This window comes from Lepidochelys kempii, unplaced genomic scaffold, assembly GCF_965140265.1.
Source record: "Lepidochelys kempii isolate rLepKem1 unplaced genomic scaffold, rLepKem1.hap2 scaffold_250, whole genome shotgun sequence".
NCBI classification, from domain to species: domain Eukaryota; kingdom Metazoa; phylum Chordata; order Testudines; family Cheloniidae; genus Lepidochelys; species Lepidochelys kempii.
In genome coordinates this window covers 2,810-17,200 of record NW_027333627.1, presented here as the reverse complement: position 1 = coordinate 17,200, position 14,391 = coordinate 2,810, and the positions used below count along the sequence as shown (strand labels likewise).

Sequence of the window (14,391 nt, the reverse complement as noted above, 5' to 3'; positions counted from 1 at the left end):
GACCGCAGCCTGCACTGTCATTGCAAAACATGATGGCAGGTTCCCTTTGACAGACATTGCCTGTGTTTAACTTCTGCAGCTTAACTGAGCCTGGTGGAGTCCGTGCCACGGCCTGAGGGGACCCCCGAGAGGAAGACGGATGAGCTCTGCTCTGTCTCCCTGCAAGAACCAGTCAACCCCTCCCTAGCTTTTCTCTGGCACTTGGAGCGTCCCATGTGGGATTTCCGGCCTCGTCTCTCTGCTCACTGAACCACGTTTTGCTTTTCAGATGTCATAGTTTTCTGTAATAATGTTTTATTTGCACAAAATAATTTCCAACATTTTAATGGATAAAAACTCTGTTAGTCAGAGTTCAGTGTTTGCCCCATTCAGTGTGGGCACCGTCCTCTGGCTGCGCGGTGCGGTGAGCTAGGTCTGTCAGCAGTAACTGCTTGTGCGTCTGTGGTGGGGACGGCTTTTTTTTCTGTCGAATTTCATGATTATAACACGGTAAATGGCCGGGTCTACTCGCAGCTGGTCGCGCTGTTGCCATCATCAGCTAAGGACGTCTGTTGGACAGGAATAAGTGTCTGCGTTTAGTTTGTAAGTGCCTCTAATGTCCTTTTCACCATTCATAGAGCCATAGAAATGCTGGGCTAGAAGGGCCCTCAATAGATCATCAAGTCCAGCCCCAATCTCAGGCAGAACCAAGTTAACCTAGACCATCCCTGACAGGTGTTTGTCCAACCTGTCCTTAAAAACCTCCAACGACGGGGATTCCACATCCTCTCTAGGCAACCTGTGTGACAAAGTGGGATATTTTCCTCATGTTGCATATGTATACTGTGTGCCTCAGTTTCCCCCGTGTGCTGCATGTCTAACCCAGGTGGGAGGGGGGTGTCTGTTGTTTTAGAAGACCAGGTGTGACCCAGTCTAGCAGCCTGGACCCCAGACCATGGCCTGGGCACTTTGTAACGTAGCGACTGATGATCTGAAGGCCCATCCCAACTTGGAGCCAGCCAGTTATGGGCAGCGGAGAGAACAAAGAGCAGAAGAGAGAGTCACCTGGAGACCTGTTTTCCCGGGAAAGAAGACAGATGGAGGTGGGGCCTTGAAGGTGATATGGGGTGGGCCGCAGAAAGGAGGATTCACTTCTGGTCTGGGAACAAAGAGTGGTCTTAGCCCACCTGGATGAGGACAGACCCCGATGGATGCCCCTGAGAATGTCTTGTGCTATACTCCAGACGTACAATAAACCCTTCTGTGCTGCGCTGGCTGAGAATCGCTGCAGGCTCGAGAGAGGCAGGCATGCTGGAGGCTCAGACGGGCGGTACTGGGAGGCGGAGGAGAAGCCGACAGCTTAAACCCTGAGCAAAGAGTGTGACCTCGTGTAGGGTCAATACTCTGAAAGGCCGGTTCCCCCCAGGGGCCATATGGAGCCAAGAGGGCACTGGCCTGTGAGTCTGTGACAACCTGTCCCACAGTGAACTGTCCTTAGAGCTAGAGAGTTTTCCTAATGTCTAACCTAAATCCCTCCGTCTCCTACTGTCAGTGCACCTGGAGAACACTTGATCACCGTCCTCTTCAGAGCAGCCCTTAATGCCGGGGTAGATAATTATTTTTTGTCAAGGTCCAAATTTCTTGGTCAAGATATAGCCACGGTCCAGACTCAAGAGAAATATTTTTCACACCACAACTGCCCCTGTTCAACGAACACCTGCAGTGCTGTGAAATGTGCCCAGGGCCTATATTGTTTATATTCTTAGTGCATTAAATGAAAAATAAAATCAAGCCATGGTATAGCCTAAAAATAACCTCCAAGAAAGATAACAAGGAGTCTGGTGGCACCTTAAAGACTAACCGATTTGTTTGGGCATAAGCTTTCATGGGCCCACGAAAGCTTATGCCCAAATAAATTGGTTAGTCTTCTTGGAGACCCCAGGGCATGGCCACTAGTTAAGTCGAGGGGATGGAAGGCCATAAGGGTCGAGGAAGTCTCCCTGCTGAAGGCCGAAGGGCTTCTTCTCAACCCCCCTTAATAGAATTCAGGCCTGGCTGGTTTGAGTAAGCTCTTTTGCTCTTAAAACAATGTTGCAGCCGCAGATAATGCCTCATCGTGTAAGGTTTGCTGACGCCAAGTTAAAGATAATAGGAGAGAGAACTACAAGGCCAGACAGGACATGCTGGATGTTTAAGTTGCTAGGAATGCTTGTTAGCGGTTGCAGGAAGTAAACATTGTTGTAACCCATATAAGGAAGGCAGAGTATTTGTGTAAAGTTTTAATTGGCTGATGTGTGGTGCAGTAGCATTAAGGAATATAAGTGTGTGTGTAATGACCTGCTCTGGGTGCAGAATTGGAGATTCTGTTCTCCCTGGACCTTGTTTGCAGCTGCACATAAACTTTTCTGCTTCTCCACCCCGTTGTGATTATTGAGTGAAGCACACCGGGTAACGAACCCCTGCTGTTGTTTGGCCTCTGGGCACTGGGTGCCGGCAACAGTCTTTAAGGTGCCACCGGACTCCTCGTTGTTTTTGGGGATACAGACTAACATGGCTCCCCCCTGATACTTGTCTCCAAGAAAGATGTAATTTATCTGAACCATTGAGAAAGTGTTTAGAAAAATGTCAAATAGATGCAACTATTAGCATTAAAAATACTTTCAGGCAACAGGTTTAAGTTTTGTGTGAGTTTTGTTAAATACAGTTATTGTAGGCATATCTGCATAGAGAGAGAGAAACAGATTCAAAACTTTTTCAGCCGTTTGTGGTTTATTTACCATCAGTATCAGAGTTTGAAAGAAACACTTAGTACACCTGAACTCTTCATCATTTATGATTCAAGCCTTTCCACTAACAAACACCCACCCACCACCACTCCCAGATCCTTCTCAGCATCGCTGCTGCCGAGGCAGTTTGCCTCATTCTGTATTTGTGCATCTGGTTTTCCTTCCCTACATGGCGCACCTCACATTGGTCTTTGTTGAATTTCATTTTGTCGTCTGTTGCCCAGTTCTCCAGTTTATCCAAGTCCCTCTGAATTTTAGCTGTATCTTCCAAAGTGCTGGCAACATCCTTCCCCCCACCCCGCAGCTTTGTGTCATCTGCATCATTGATCAGTCTGCTCTCTGTACCTACATCCAGGTCATTAATAACGATGTTAAATGCTGGACCCAGAACAGATCCCTGGGGAACCCCACTTAAGACCTTCTCTTTTGCCCTCACAATTTACAGCTCTCTCCTCCCCCTCGGGGTGCAGTGACCCTCTACGGGTTAACAGGACCTTTTTCCAGTGAAAGAGCCTTTATCACACTGTGAATATTCTTAAACATGTACATGTATTTGTTAGCAATCAGCAGCTGATCAGCAGAATACACTCACCGAGCATCTAATGCTCACCACCCCCAATAAAGCAGACAGACCTCTCCTAATGGCCAGTCAGCATTGTGTCATCTGGGGCTCTGGCTTCTCCACAGTCTGGTCATGCAAGGGTTAAAAATGCGAGCCGTTCTGGCCTTGAGCCGAATCCCCGAGTTACTTTCCAATGAGCTTGTTTTCTCACCCTCCGGATAGAGTTAAAATGAGAGTTCTTCTTACAATACCTTCTTCGCCAAGTGTTTTACTCAAAGCATGACTAGACATCTTACCAATCATAACCCCTCATGGGCTAAAGCAATTTCTCTAGCAACAGCAAAAGCAACTTATCAGCAGAAGCAACTTTTAACTCAAACTCCCACGGGCGCCCAGTCAGAGCCTTGCAGACACGCCAGGGCAGCGGGTCCGTCCTCCCTCCCGGTCCAGTCGCTCTGTGACGTTCCTGGGTCTGTCCCGGGGAGTGATGCTGCAGCTGCCCCGGCATTCCTTGTCCCTGTGCTCAGGAGCACAGCAGGGGAGCTGCCTTGTTCCTTCCCCCGTCCTGGGGCTGCCTGGACCCACCGCAGGCTGGGGAGGGCGGCAGGTGAGAGACACAGATGGCCTGGAGACCCCTCCCTGACCAGCCTCCACAGATGGGGCCAAGCCCCTCTGCCTGTCCCATGCAGCCTGCAGGGCTTGCTGGGTTTAACTCTCACCTCCGGGGTGAGACTGGATCGTACCACAGTGTAACGGGGACGTGCTGGTGGCTCCTCCCTGGGGAATTTGGGTGCTTGGTGCCCAGGGTTCATCTCTCCTGGTGGCAGAGAGCACAGGAGCAGCCAGTGCAAACTGTATAGCCTTCCCCTCTGCTCATGGGTGGCTGGGCTTAAAGATGCCTCTGAGCCAGGCACCTTCACCCAAAAGGGAGCTGATTCCTGGCCCATCGCAGGGCGTGAGCTGGCATCAAACAGCTCACTCTGGGCAGGGCCTTGTACCCTTACTACCCCTATTTCTCCAGAGTTGAAAGGTCAAAAATCTTCCTCAAATCTTCCTTTAAGAGATGAATAGCGTCTGAGCTGCGTGGACAGCGATTTGCACTAGTTGGTGTGGTGATGGGGGGGCTTGGTGTTGGTTGGGGAGCTCCCTGTCCATATCCCCCACCCCGGAGCCCGCTCCAGGCTCATCCATATCCCCCCTGCGGTCTCCCAGGAGCTGGGGCTGCCTCCTCTCTGCGTGATCAGTTCCCTTCTTGTTGGAGGGCTCTTGCAGCTGCTGTGATCCGGTGTAGTTTCACTCTGTTGTGGCTGTGAGGAGGACTGTGCCGGTTTCAGGCAGCCCAGGGGCTCTGGGTGAGGGAGTGGCTGACAGGGGATGTTTGATCTAGAACAGGAGTTCTCCAACTTCACGGCACCATGACCCCTTTCTGACAACAAAAACTACGACATGTCCCCAGGAGGGGGGGCCGAAGTCCAAGCCTGCCTGAGCCCCACTGCTCTGGGTCCAGGGGTCAAAGCCCCAAGGCTTCAGCCCTAGGCAGGGGTCCTGTAACCTGAGCCCCATCACCGAAGCCCTCAGGCACGTCTAAGCCAGCCTGGTGACCCCACTAAAATGGGTTCGCAGCCCACTTTGGGGTCCCAACCCACAGTTTGAGACCTGCTGATCTAGAAAGTTAAAATGTTTCTACTGGTACCTAAGTAGCAGCTGCCCTTAATGATTTTATAAAAGAGAATGTTTTACATAGTCTATTCTGATATGTCCGTAGTAGCCATGAAATACAAGAAACCATGTAAAAATAATCTTCTAAAATAACTAAACGAAACTTCAAAATTATATTTTCTAAAATGATTTTTTTTCTTTTTTTTTTAATTCTCTCTCATTGGCAGTTTCAAAAAAAATTGTTTTCATTCTGAATTGGATCAAAAGCAAATTTCAATATGTTAAAATTCCCCCTAAAATAGAAATTCCAGGATTTGACCACCTCTCCCCCATAATTCCTGCCTCCCAGCCTCCATTATAACACAGCTTTTGCCTTCATTATCACAGCCAATGCTGGTCAAACTGTAATGCAACTAAGACAGTTTAATAGCGCCTGACGAAGAAACCAGGGATAGTCTGTTCTGTGTTTGTACAGCGCCGAGCGCAGCGGGATCCTGGTTCATGCCCATGGCCCCGATGGTAAACACGGGATAAAGGACAGTTCTGTGGTCAGAGGGATCTGGACTGCGGGGAGGGGGGTGTGAGGCCTCCTGGAGCCAGCAGAGGGCAGCAGCGACCTCCTGGCAGACCTGTACTCCGGCTCCTGTCTCCGGGGTCCTGAGTCCTGGTTCTGTCCCCAGCCTGTGCTGGAAAATGCACAAAGAGCAGGACTGACCTGCCTCTCCCGCAGTGTGATCCTCACACAGAGACTCCAGCTCCGGCCCAACAGCACTCACAGGGCAGCTGAATTTTCTAGGGGAAAATTGGCTAAATATAGGGTTCACAACCAATCATTCCTTAAAATGTCCCCTCGTGTCTCACTTTCCTAATCTAGCCTTTCTCAAAGGCCAGGTGAGCTGATCAGAATGGGGCCTTCTGTCCTTACCAGCTTTGACTCTGGGGAAAGACCGGAGGGCCGGTCTTGCCCCGCAGTGACTCACGTCTGGATGCCACGGTGACGGGCCCCAGGGGAAACCCCACAGCGGTCACGTTGACTCCCCCAGCCAGTGCCCCAGGGACCCCTCGTCTGGTCGCTGAGCAGGACAGCCAAGACGATGGAGCAGGCGTTCGGCCGCGCTCCGACAGGGCGAGGGGGCTCTGGGGCCGGCGTCCCTCTCCTGCACCTCCCAACCTCTCCCACTCAGCCCCGCATCCAGCTCCTCTGCCAGAGCCCAGAGGGTCGCAGCCCAAGGGGGGCACTGTGCCAGGAGGGCACCAGAGGGCTGTGGTGGCCGGGGCGCATGGTGACCTGAGAGCCCCAGAACGGGGGGGAAGGAGCCGGACGTGGCTGGATAGACTCACACTGGTGTGGGGATACCGGGAGGGGGCAGTGACATGCGGGCTCCAGAAGGGCAGATTTCTCCCACCCCAATGCTGAGCATCACCAATGTTCGAGTGCCCCTCCCCCGGCCCAGAGCAGGGGGTGACTGGGGGAGGGGGCGGTTAACACGCTCCAGCGCAATGGAGGGAGCTAGGGTGGGTGGTGATGGTGGAAGGTTGACTCCCGAAATCTCCCCAACCCCCTGCACTAGCCTGTCCCTTTGGGCTGAGTAAGAAAAAGGGGGAGCCCCTGAGAGCTGGGGAGCATGGGGACCTGTCGGGTCAGCGTGTGGCCTGCGGCAGGGGACCCTGAAAACTGGGGAGAATTGCAGCAGGAGGCTGAGAACTGGGAGGCTTGGACCTGTGGGGCAGAGGGAAGGGGCCTCCTGGGAGCTGTGTGGACATGGCCGGGGGCTGGGAGCTCTGGGTATAGGGAGGAGTCCCCCTGGCTCTGGGGGCACAGAGAGGGACCTCCTGGGAGTTGGGTGGGCTGGGACCTAGAGGCACGGGGGGGGCCCCTGGAAGCTGGGTCGGTGTGAGCTGGGGCACAGGGAGAGGTCCCCTGGGAGGGGGGGTGGGCTAGAAGCTGGGGGACTGGATCGGGACCCCCTAAGACTTACTGTCTCTCTGCCCTGCAGTTTTAGTTCCCAGTCCCTTCCCTTCCCCTCCCCTCGCTTCCCAACCTGGAAGAGTCTGGCAACTTCCCGCTCCCGTTGGCTGGCCCCATTCATCTTCCATTGGGCCCATGGAAAGAGGAACGGCAGGGCTGGGACCATCTGGGTGGTGGTGGGAGGGGAAGGGGAGTGTGGCGGGTTCACTTGTAGAGCCCCCCTTGGGACTGTCACTTGATGTCCTGAGCTACCACGGAGCCTAACCCTTCTGCCAGCCTGGGCACCCCTTGACTCTGCCTTGCTGAGCCAGACCCTGCAGGCCCCCTCCAGCACAGACCCAGAGATAGGCCTACACCCTCTGCCGAATACAGACGCGGAGATTCACTCAGCCGTGGGGCGACTCTGTTAACAGGGTCTTGCCCCAGCACCCAGTGCAGCGCCTTCCTGGGAGCCTGAACCCCAGATAAACTCCTCTCACCCTGTATAAGTTGTACGCAGTGTGAGTTCATATTATTCACCCTGTTTCTCCTTGTAAAGAGAGATCTGCACAGACTGCTCTCCCCCCAGGGACCAATGACTTACACTGGGATTATTAATGAAAAAAGTGATTTTATTAAGTATAAAAGGTAGGATTTCAGTGTTTCTAAGAGATAACAGACAGGACAAAGTAAGTTACTAAGTAAAATAAAACAAACACAAGGCTAAACCTAATACACTAAGAAACTGGCTCCATGCAATATCTCACCCTCAAAGATGTTCCAATGAGCTTTTTTTCCACAGACTGGACGCATTTCTAGTCCGGTCCCAATCCTTCCCCCTGTTTAGTTTATGTTAGTTCCAGCAGACATCCTGGATGGTGAGCAGGGGCTTTCTGCTGACTGGCCGCAGCTTCCCTCCTGTTTCACCCCCTTATATAGATTTGGCAAAAGGAGGCAGTCCTTATTTCAGCTTGACCCTCCCAGTTCCTTATGGAAAAGTACCTGGTTTAAGATGGATTCCAGTATCAGGTGACATGGTCACATGTCCCTGTGAGACCCCAGTCTCCACACTTTATGGGCTAGCCCACACATCCGCAGGAAGGCTTACAGGAAAACAAAACCATTCACAACTAGTTCTAGTTAACTGGAGTCATCCAGTTCCTGAAATACCATTAATGGCCCTCCCTTCGTCTGACGACATTAGTAATCCATGTTTATACCTCATATTTCTAACTTCAGACATGGAAATGACACATGCATACAAATAGGATGAACTCATTCAGTCAATGAGAACTTTTTCAATGATCTCTCACAAGAGGCAGTTTGCATAAAGCATATTCCAGTTACGTCATATTCATACTCGTGAGCACATTTCCGTACAGAATACGGAGTGCAGCGTCACAGGGAGACCCGGCTCGCAGGGGCAGAGGGCAGGGGCAGAACGTGGAGCCAGGCTGGGAGGGACACCCTGGGGGTGGGGAGCCGGGGGGCTCTGCTCAGGAGCAGGGAAGCAGACGCTCTTGCCACGCCAGGCTGCACCCCGCAGGCAGCCTCTGCACCACGGTGCCCCCTGGCTACAGCACTCTCGGCAGGGCCCCACACTGCCCTGCCCTAAGACTGGCCCTGGCCACATGCTTCTTGGGGCCGAGGGGAGCTCTCGTGTCAGGACTTCACCCCTGCAGCTCCGGGCTGAGCGCTGCACAGGGCTCCAGGAACCTACACTTCAACCTCCCCACGTCCGGTTCCCACAGCCGTTCCTCCCAGCTCTGCAGCACTCTCCTGCCCCTCCAGCCCACGCTAGTCGGCCAAGCCCAGACGTGGCACTCCACCCAGGGAAGCCACTCCAGGAAAATGTCATGCAGAGGTAACTGCCCAATTTCCTCCTCCTCCTCCTCCAGCCATACATCCAGGGCATCACTGGGGGTGCCTCCCAACCTGTCCAAAACTGTCTGGCTGTGTGACTGCCGTGACACGTGGAGCAGCCTGTTTGTATCAATTACTGTGGGGATCGCACCACACAGTGGTGTTTCCTTCATGCTGCCTGGCAGCTACCTAAGTTCCCTCTAAGCCGCGTGGCTGTGCAGCAGGCTATCAAGGCCGTGCAGGCGGGGAGAGGTGCCTCTCCCTTGGCCCCGGGTTGCTGCACAAAGAGAGGGCTGGGGGGACTCCTCACTCCCCGCTGCAGCCTGTACCCCTCATCCCTGGATCCACCCCAGAGCCTGTACCCCCATCAGGAGTCCTCACTCCCCGCACCCCAACCCTCTGCCCCAGTCCTGAGCCCCCTCCTGCACCCCAAACCCCTCAGTCCCAACCCCACCCCAGAGCCCACCTCCCCACCTGGAGCCCTCTCCCCCAGCGCTCCAACCCTCTGCCCCAGTCCTGAGCCTCCTCCTTATGTGGGCTGCATCCACACAACACAGATACTACCTGAATGCCCCTGAGGATGTCACATGAGCCACAGCTGTGTGCTGATTGGGCTGCAAGTGGCCCACGGGCCGCGGGTTCAGAACCACTGAGCTAACCTTCCAGATTTAGGAATGCATGATACCTGCAGGGAATAAACAGCAGAGCCCTGCTAGACTCTGTAATTTAAAAGAAACACGTCAAGAGACTTCCCTGAAGGTCCCATCTCACCCCATGAAGGCCCATTCTCACATTCTTCCCCTCTGCAGATGAATGAATCTGAGAAATCCAGACCCATGTTATTCCTCCTCCTTCACAGCAGGAAAGTCACAAATAAACCGTCACCCCAAGGCCAAGCTCAGAACATTGCATTTCAAACCTCATGGAGACCATTATTGCTCCGGAATGTATCCATTTTATTAAATAACGTGCAATCAAGTAGAAATGAAAAGTTGGACCCTACCCCTATGCTGGATAGACAAACTGGAGGATAGGGCCAAAAGAAATCTGATGAGGTTCAACAAGGACCAGTGCAGAGTCCTGCACTTAGGACGGAAGAATCCCATGCACCGCTACAGGCTGGGGACCGACTGGCTAAGCAGCAGTTCTGCAGAAAGGGACCTGAGGTTACAGTGGACGAGAAGCTGGACATGAAGGCTGACAGCAAGGAGGCTAACGGCCTATTGGGCTGCATTAGTAGGGGCATTGCCAGCAGATCGAGGGAAATGATTCTTCCCCTCTCTTCCGCACTGGTGAGGCCACACCTGGAGTACTGTGTCCAGTTTTGGGCCCCCCACTACAGAAAGGATGTGGACAAATTGGAGAGAGTCCAACAGAGGGCAACAAACATGACTAGGGGGCTGGAGCACACGATTTATGAGGAGAGGCTGAGGGAACTGGGCTTATTTAGTCTGCAGAAGAGAAGGGTGAGGGGGGATTTGAGAGCAGCCTTCAACGACCTGAAGAGGATGGAGCTCGCCTGTTCTCAGTGGTGGCAGAGGACAGAACAAGGAGCAATGGTCTCCAGTTGCAGTGGGGGAGGTCGAGGTTGGATGTTAGGAAACACTATTTCACGAGGAGGGTGGTGAAGCACTGGGATGGGTTCCCTCGGGAGGTGGTGGAATCTCCTTCCTTCGAGGTGTTTAAGGCCCGGCTTGACCAAGCCCTGGCTGGGAGGATTTAGTTGGGCTTGGCCCTGCTTCGAGCAGGGGGCTGGAGTCTCAGTTCCCTCTCAGCCACGCGCTCGCACACCAGCGATGAAGGGCCACGCAGCAGGGGCCTGGAGAGGAGAGGGGTAGCTGGGAGGGGAGCCAGCTGGGGATGAAGGGCTGCCACAGGCCGCTCTCCTGGCCCCAGAGCTCCCTCTTGCCAGCACCCGGCAAGGGAGAGAAGCCCCTTTCCCCCGGAGCACCGTGCTGCTGGTGGGGAGAGGGTTTGGGGGAGTCCTCTGGCCTGAGCCCCCGCGCAGCCTCGTTGGGGTCAGGGCTATTCGATTTTGTGGGCCCCCAGGCTCCAGGCTGTGGTGAAAAATGCAGGGTTCAGAGTGCAGGTTGAGGCAGGGGGGTGGGTGCGGAAGGTGGTGAGGGGGCCGACTGGGGGTGCAGGCTCTGGGGCAAGGCTGGGGATCAGGGGTTTCGAATGTGGGAGGGGGCTCAGGCAGGAGGTTGGGGTGGGGTCTGGGAGGGATTTAGGGTGCAGGAGGGGGCTCAGGGCAGGAGTTTGGGGTGGGTCTGGGGGTCTGGGAGGGAGTTAGGATGCGGGAGGGGGCTCAGGGGAGGAGGTTGGGGTGGGTCTGGGGGTCTGGGAGGGAGTTAGGGTGTGGGAGGGGGCTCAGGGCTGGGGCGTGAGGTGCGGGGTGCTTGCCTGGGGCAGCTCCCATTTGGGGGCGCACTGGGGTTGAGGCAGGCTCCTTGCCTGCCCTGGCCCTGCGCTGCTCCTCCCGGAGCGACCCTGCAGCTGCCGGCACGGCACGGATGTCCCTGGCTGCGGCCCCGGGGGGGAAGGTTGCTCTTTGTGCTGCCCTGCGTCTGCCTGCAGGCACCGCCCCCACAGATCCCATTGGCTGCAGTACCGGGCCAATGGGAGCTGCGGGGGTGGAGCCTGCAGGCGAGGGCAGCGGGTGGGCGGAGCTTCCAGGCGCTCACAGCTCCAGCTCCAGCCCAGCACGGTGGGGGAGGGACAGCCGTGCACGAAGCCGCCTCCCTGCTCCCCGCTAGGAAGGGCCGGACGCAGGGATGTCAGTGGCCGCAGTCCAGGGTCCCGGGCTAAGGGGGCCCCACCAAAAGATCTGCACTTCTGGCAGCCTGGAGATCTTTTGGCGGAGTCCCCCTTAGCCCAGGCTGCAGCCCCTAGAGCCCCTGCATTAATCCTGCCCTGTCTGCACCCCAAACTCCTCATCCCCAGCCCAATCCCAGAGCCCGCAGCCCCCACACCTCCCAGCCACTGGGTCTCATAATTTATAAAATTGCTATATGCAAAAATCCAAATATTGAAAATTAATTCCCGGATCCTGCAGACACTTAAACAGACACAGAACTTTACTCTAGAAACAGTCCCGTGGTTTAAAGTTCAGTGAGCGTTTGCAGCGTCAGGGACTCCGTGTATTTTTATTAAGAACTTGGCATGTAGTGGCATAAAATCTGTCACTTCAACAGTAAAACAATTTTGTTTTAACAATAAAAAGTTATTTAAACTCTCAGTAATTTACAATAGCAATTTTTTTATACCGGTCAAAGTTTCCAAAAAGTGGAGCCCAAAATTAGGCTCTTCAGCCTGCCTTTAGCCACCTAAGAGAGGGGTTTTCGAGAATGCTCAGGGCACAAGTCCTATTGAGTTCAAACTGCAAATCCTGATGGTTGAAGCATTTCAGCTCTTTACTTGTGGAAGTACAGTGTCCTGGCCAGAAATCCTCTCGCTCGTCCATGTCGATTTTCACTAGTAGATCTCAAAGCTCTTGATCAAGGAGGCGCAGAGCACAGGCTTCTTGATTTTCAATTCTGCGTCTGTATAGTCTCATACTAGGGGATATTAATGAGGCCTTGGGCTTGTCTTTTTCAGCACAGATGAGCATTTTAAGTGTGAAACTTCTTAGTAGAAAAATATCGACATAAAATCCAAAATCTTATTAACACTTAGGAAACGAAAAAAACAAACAAGTAGAAAACATCCACTTTGACAATTTAAGACCATAAAATGGAAGAGAAGAACTAGCAATATGTAGATAAGAAATTTGATGTAAATTTTCAAAAAAACCCTATATTTAAATGTCATAATTTAAATAAAAAATTTAGTTGTGATTTTTAGCCACCCTAAGAAGGGGAGCTCCCAAAGGGTGCTGATGAAAATGTGGTCAGGTAGGAGAAACACCAAAACAAAACCAAGACCTGTAGTTTGAAAACACAAGAACATAAGAACATAAGAATGGCCATACTGGGTCAGACCAAAGGTCCATCCAGCCCAGTATCCTGTCTACCGACAGTGGCCAATACCAGGTGCCCCAGAGGGAGTGAACCTAAGAAGTAATGATCAAGTGATCTCTCTCCTGCCATCCAGCTCCACTCTCTGACAAACAGAGGACAGGGACACCAGTCCTTAACCATCCTGGCTAATAGCCATTAATGGACTTAACCTCCATGAAATTATCCAGTTCTCTTTTAAACCCTGTTTTAGTCCTAGCCTTCACAACCTCCTCAGGCAAGGAGTTCCACAGGTTGACTGTGCGCTGAGTGAAGAAGAACTTCCTTTTATTTGTTTTTAACCTGCTGCCCATTAATTTCATTTGGTGGCCCCTAGTTCTTATATTATGGGAACAAGTAAATAACTTTTCCTTATTCACCTTCTCCACACCACTCATGATTTTATAGACCTCTATCATATCCCCACTTAGTCTCCTCTTTTCCAAGACAGAAAGTCCTAGCCTCTTTAATCTCTCCTCATACGGGACCAGTTCCAAACTCCTAATCATTTTAGTTGTCCTTTTCTGAACCTTTTCTACTGCCAGTATATCTTTTTTGAGATGAGGGGTCCACATCTGTACACAGTATTCAAGATGTGGACGTACCATGGATTTATATAAGGGCAATAAGATATTCTCCATCTTATTCTCTATCCCTTTTTTAATGATTCCTAACATCCCGTTTGCTTTTTTGACTGCCGCTGCGCACTGCGTGGACGTCTTCAGAGAATTATCCACGATGACCCCAAGATCTTTCTCCTGGTTAGTTGTAGCTAAATTAGCCCCCCATCATATTGTAGGTATAGTTGGGGTTATTTTTTCCAATGTGCATTACTTTACATTTAGCCACATTACATTTCATTTGCCATTTTGTTGCCCAATCACTTAGTTTTGTGAGATCTTTTTGAAGTTCGTCACAGTCTGCTTTGGTCTTAACTATCTTGAGCAGTTTAGTATCACCGGCAAACTTTGCCACCTCACTGTTTACCCCTTTCTCCAGATTGTTTATGTATAAGTTGAATAGGATTGGTCCTAGGACTGACCCGTGGGGAACACCACTGGTTACCACTCTCCATTCTGGAAATGTACCATTTATTCCTACCCTTTGTTCCCTGTCTTTTAACCAGTTCTCAATCCATGAAAGGGTCTTCCCTCTTATCCCATGACAACTTAATTTACGTAAGAGACTTTGCTGCGGCTTCAGAGTGATAGCCGTGTTAGTCTGTTTCAGCAGAGAGAACGAGGAGGACTTGTGGCACCTTAGAGACGAACCAATTTATTTCAGCATAAGATTTCATGGGCTAAAGCCCACTTCATCAGACGCATGCAGTGGAAAATACAGCAGGAAGATACATAGATATATATACACAGAGAACATGAGGAAATGGGGGTTGCCATTCGAACTCTTAACGAGACCAATTGATTAAGGTATCACAACAAAAGTGTTTTTTTCTCCTGCTGCTAACAGCCCACCTTCATCGATTGGTCTCGTTAAGAGTTGGTAGGGCAACCCCCATTTTCTTGTCTTCTCTGTATCGATATATCTATATCTATATCTTCCTGCTGTATTTTCCCCTGCATGTGTCTGATGAAGTGGGCT

General features: G+C 52.1%; 1 protein-coding gene across 1 annotated transcript in view; it reads left to right on the top strand.

Moving 5' to 3' along the window:
• The window catches only part of LOC140904570 (class I histocompatibility antigen, F10 alpha chain-like), a 42,281-nt gene extending 40,164 nt beyond the window's left edge, over positions 1-2,117 (top strand). Inside the window, exon 9 of the mRNA XM_073326991.1 lies at positions 80-2,117. Coding sequence (XP_073183092.1) covers positions 80-84 — 5 coding nt within the window. The 3' untranslated portion in view covers positions 85-2,117. The remainder of the gene's footprint in view (positions 1-79) is intronic.
• The last annotated feature ends 12,274 nt before the right edge of the window (positions 2,118-14,391 follow it).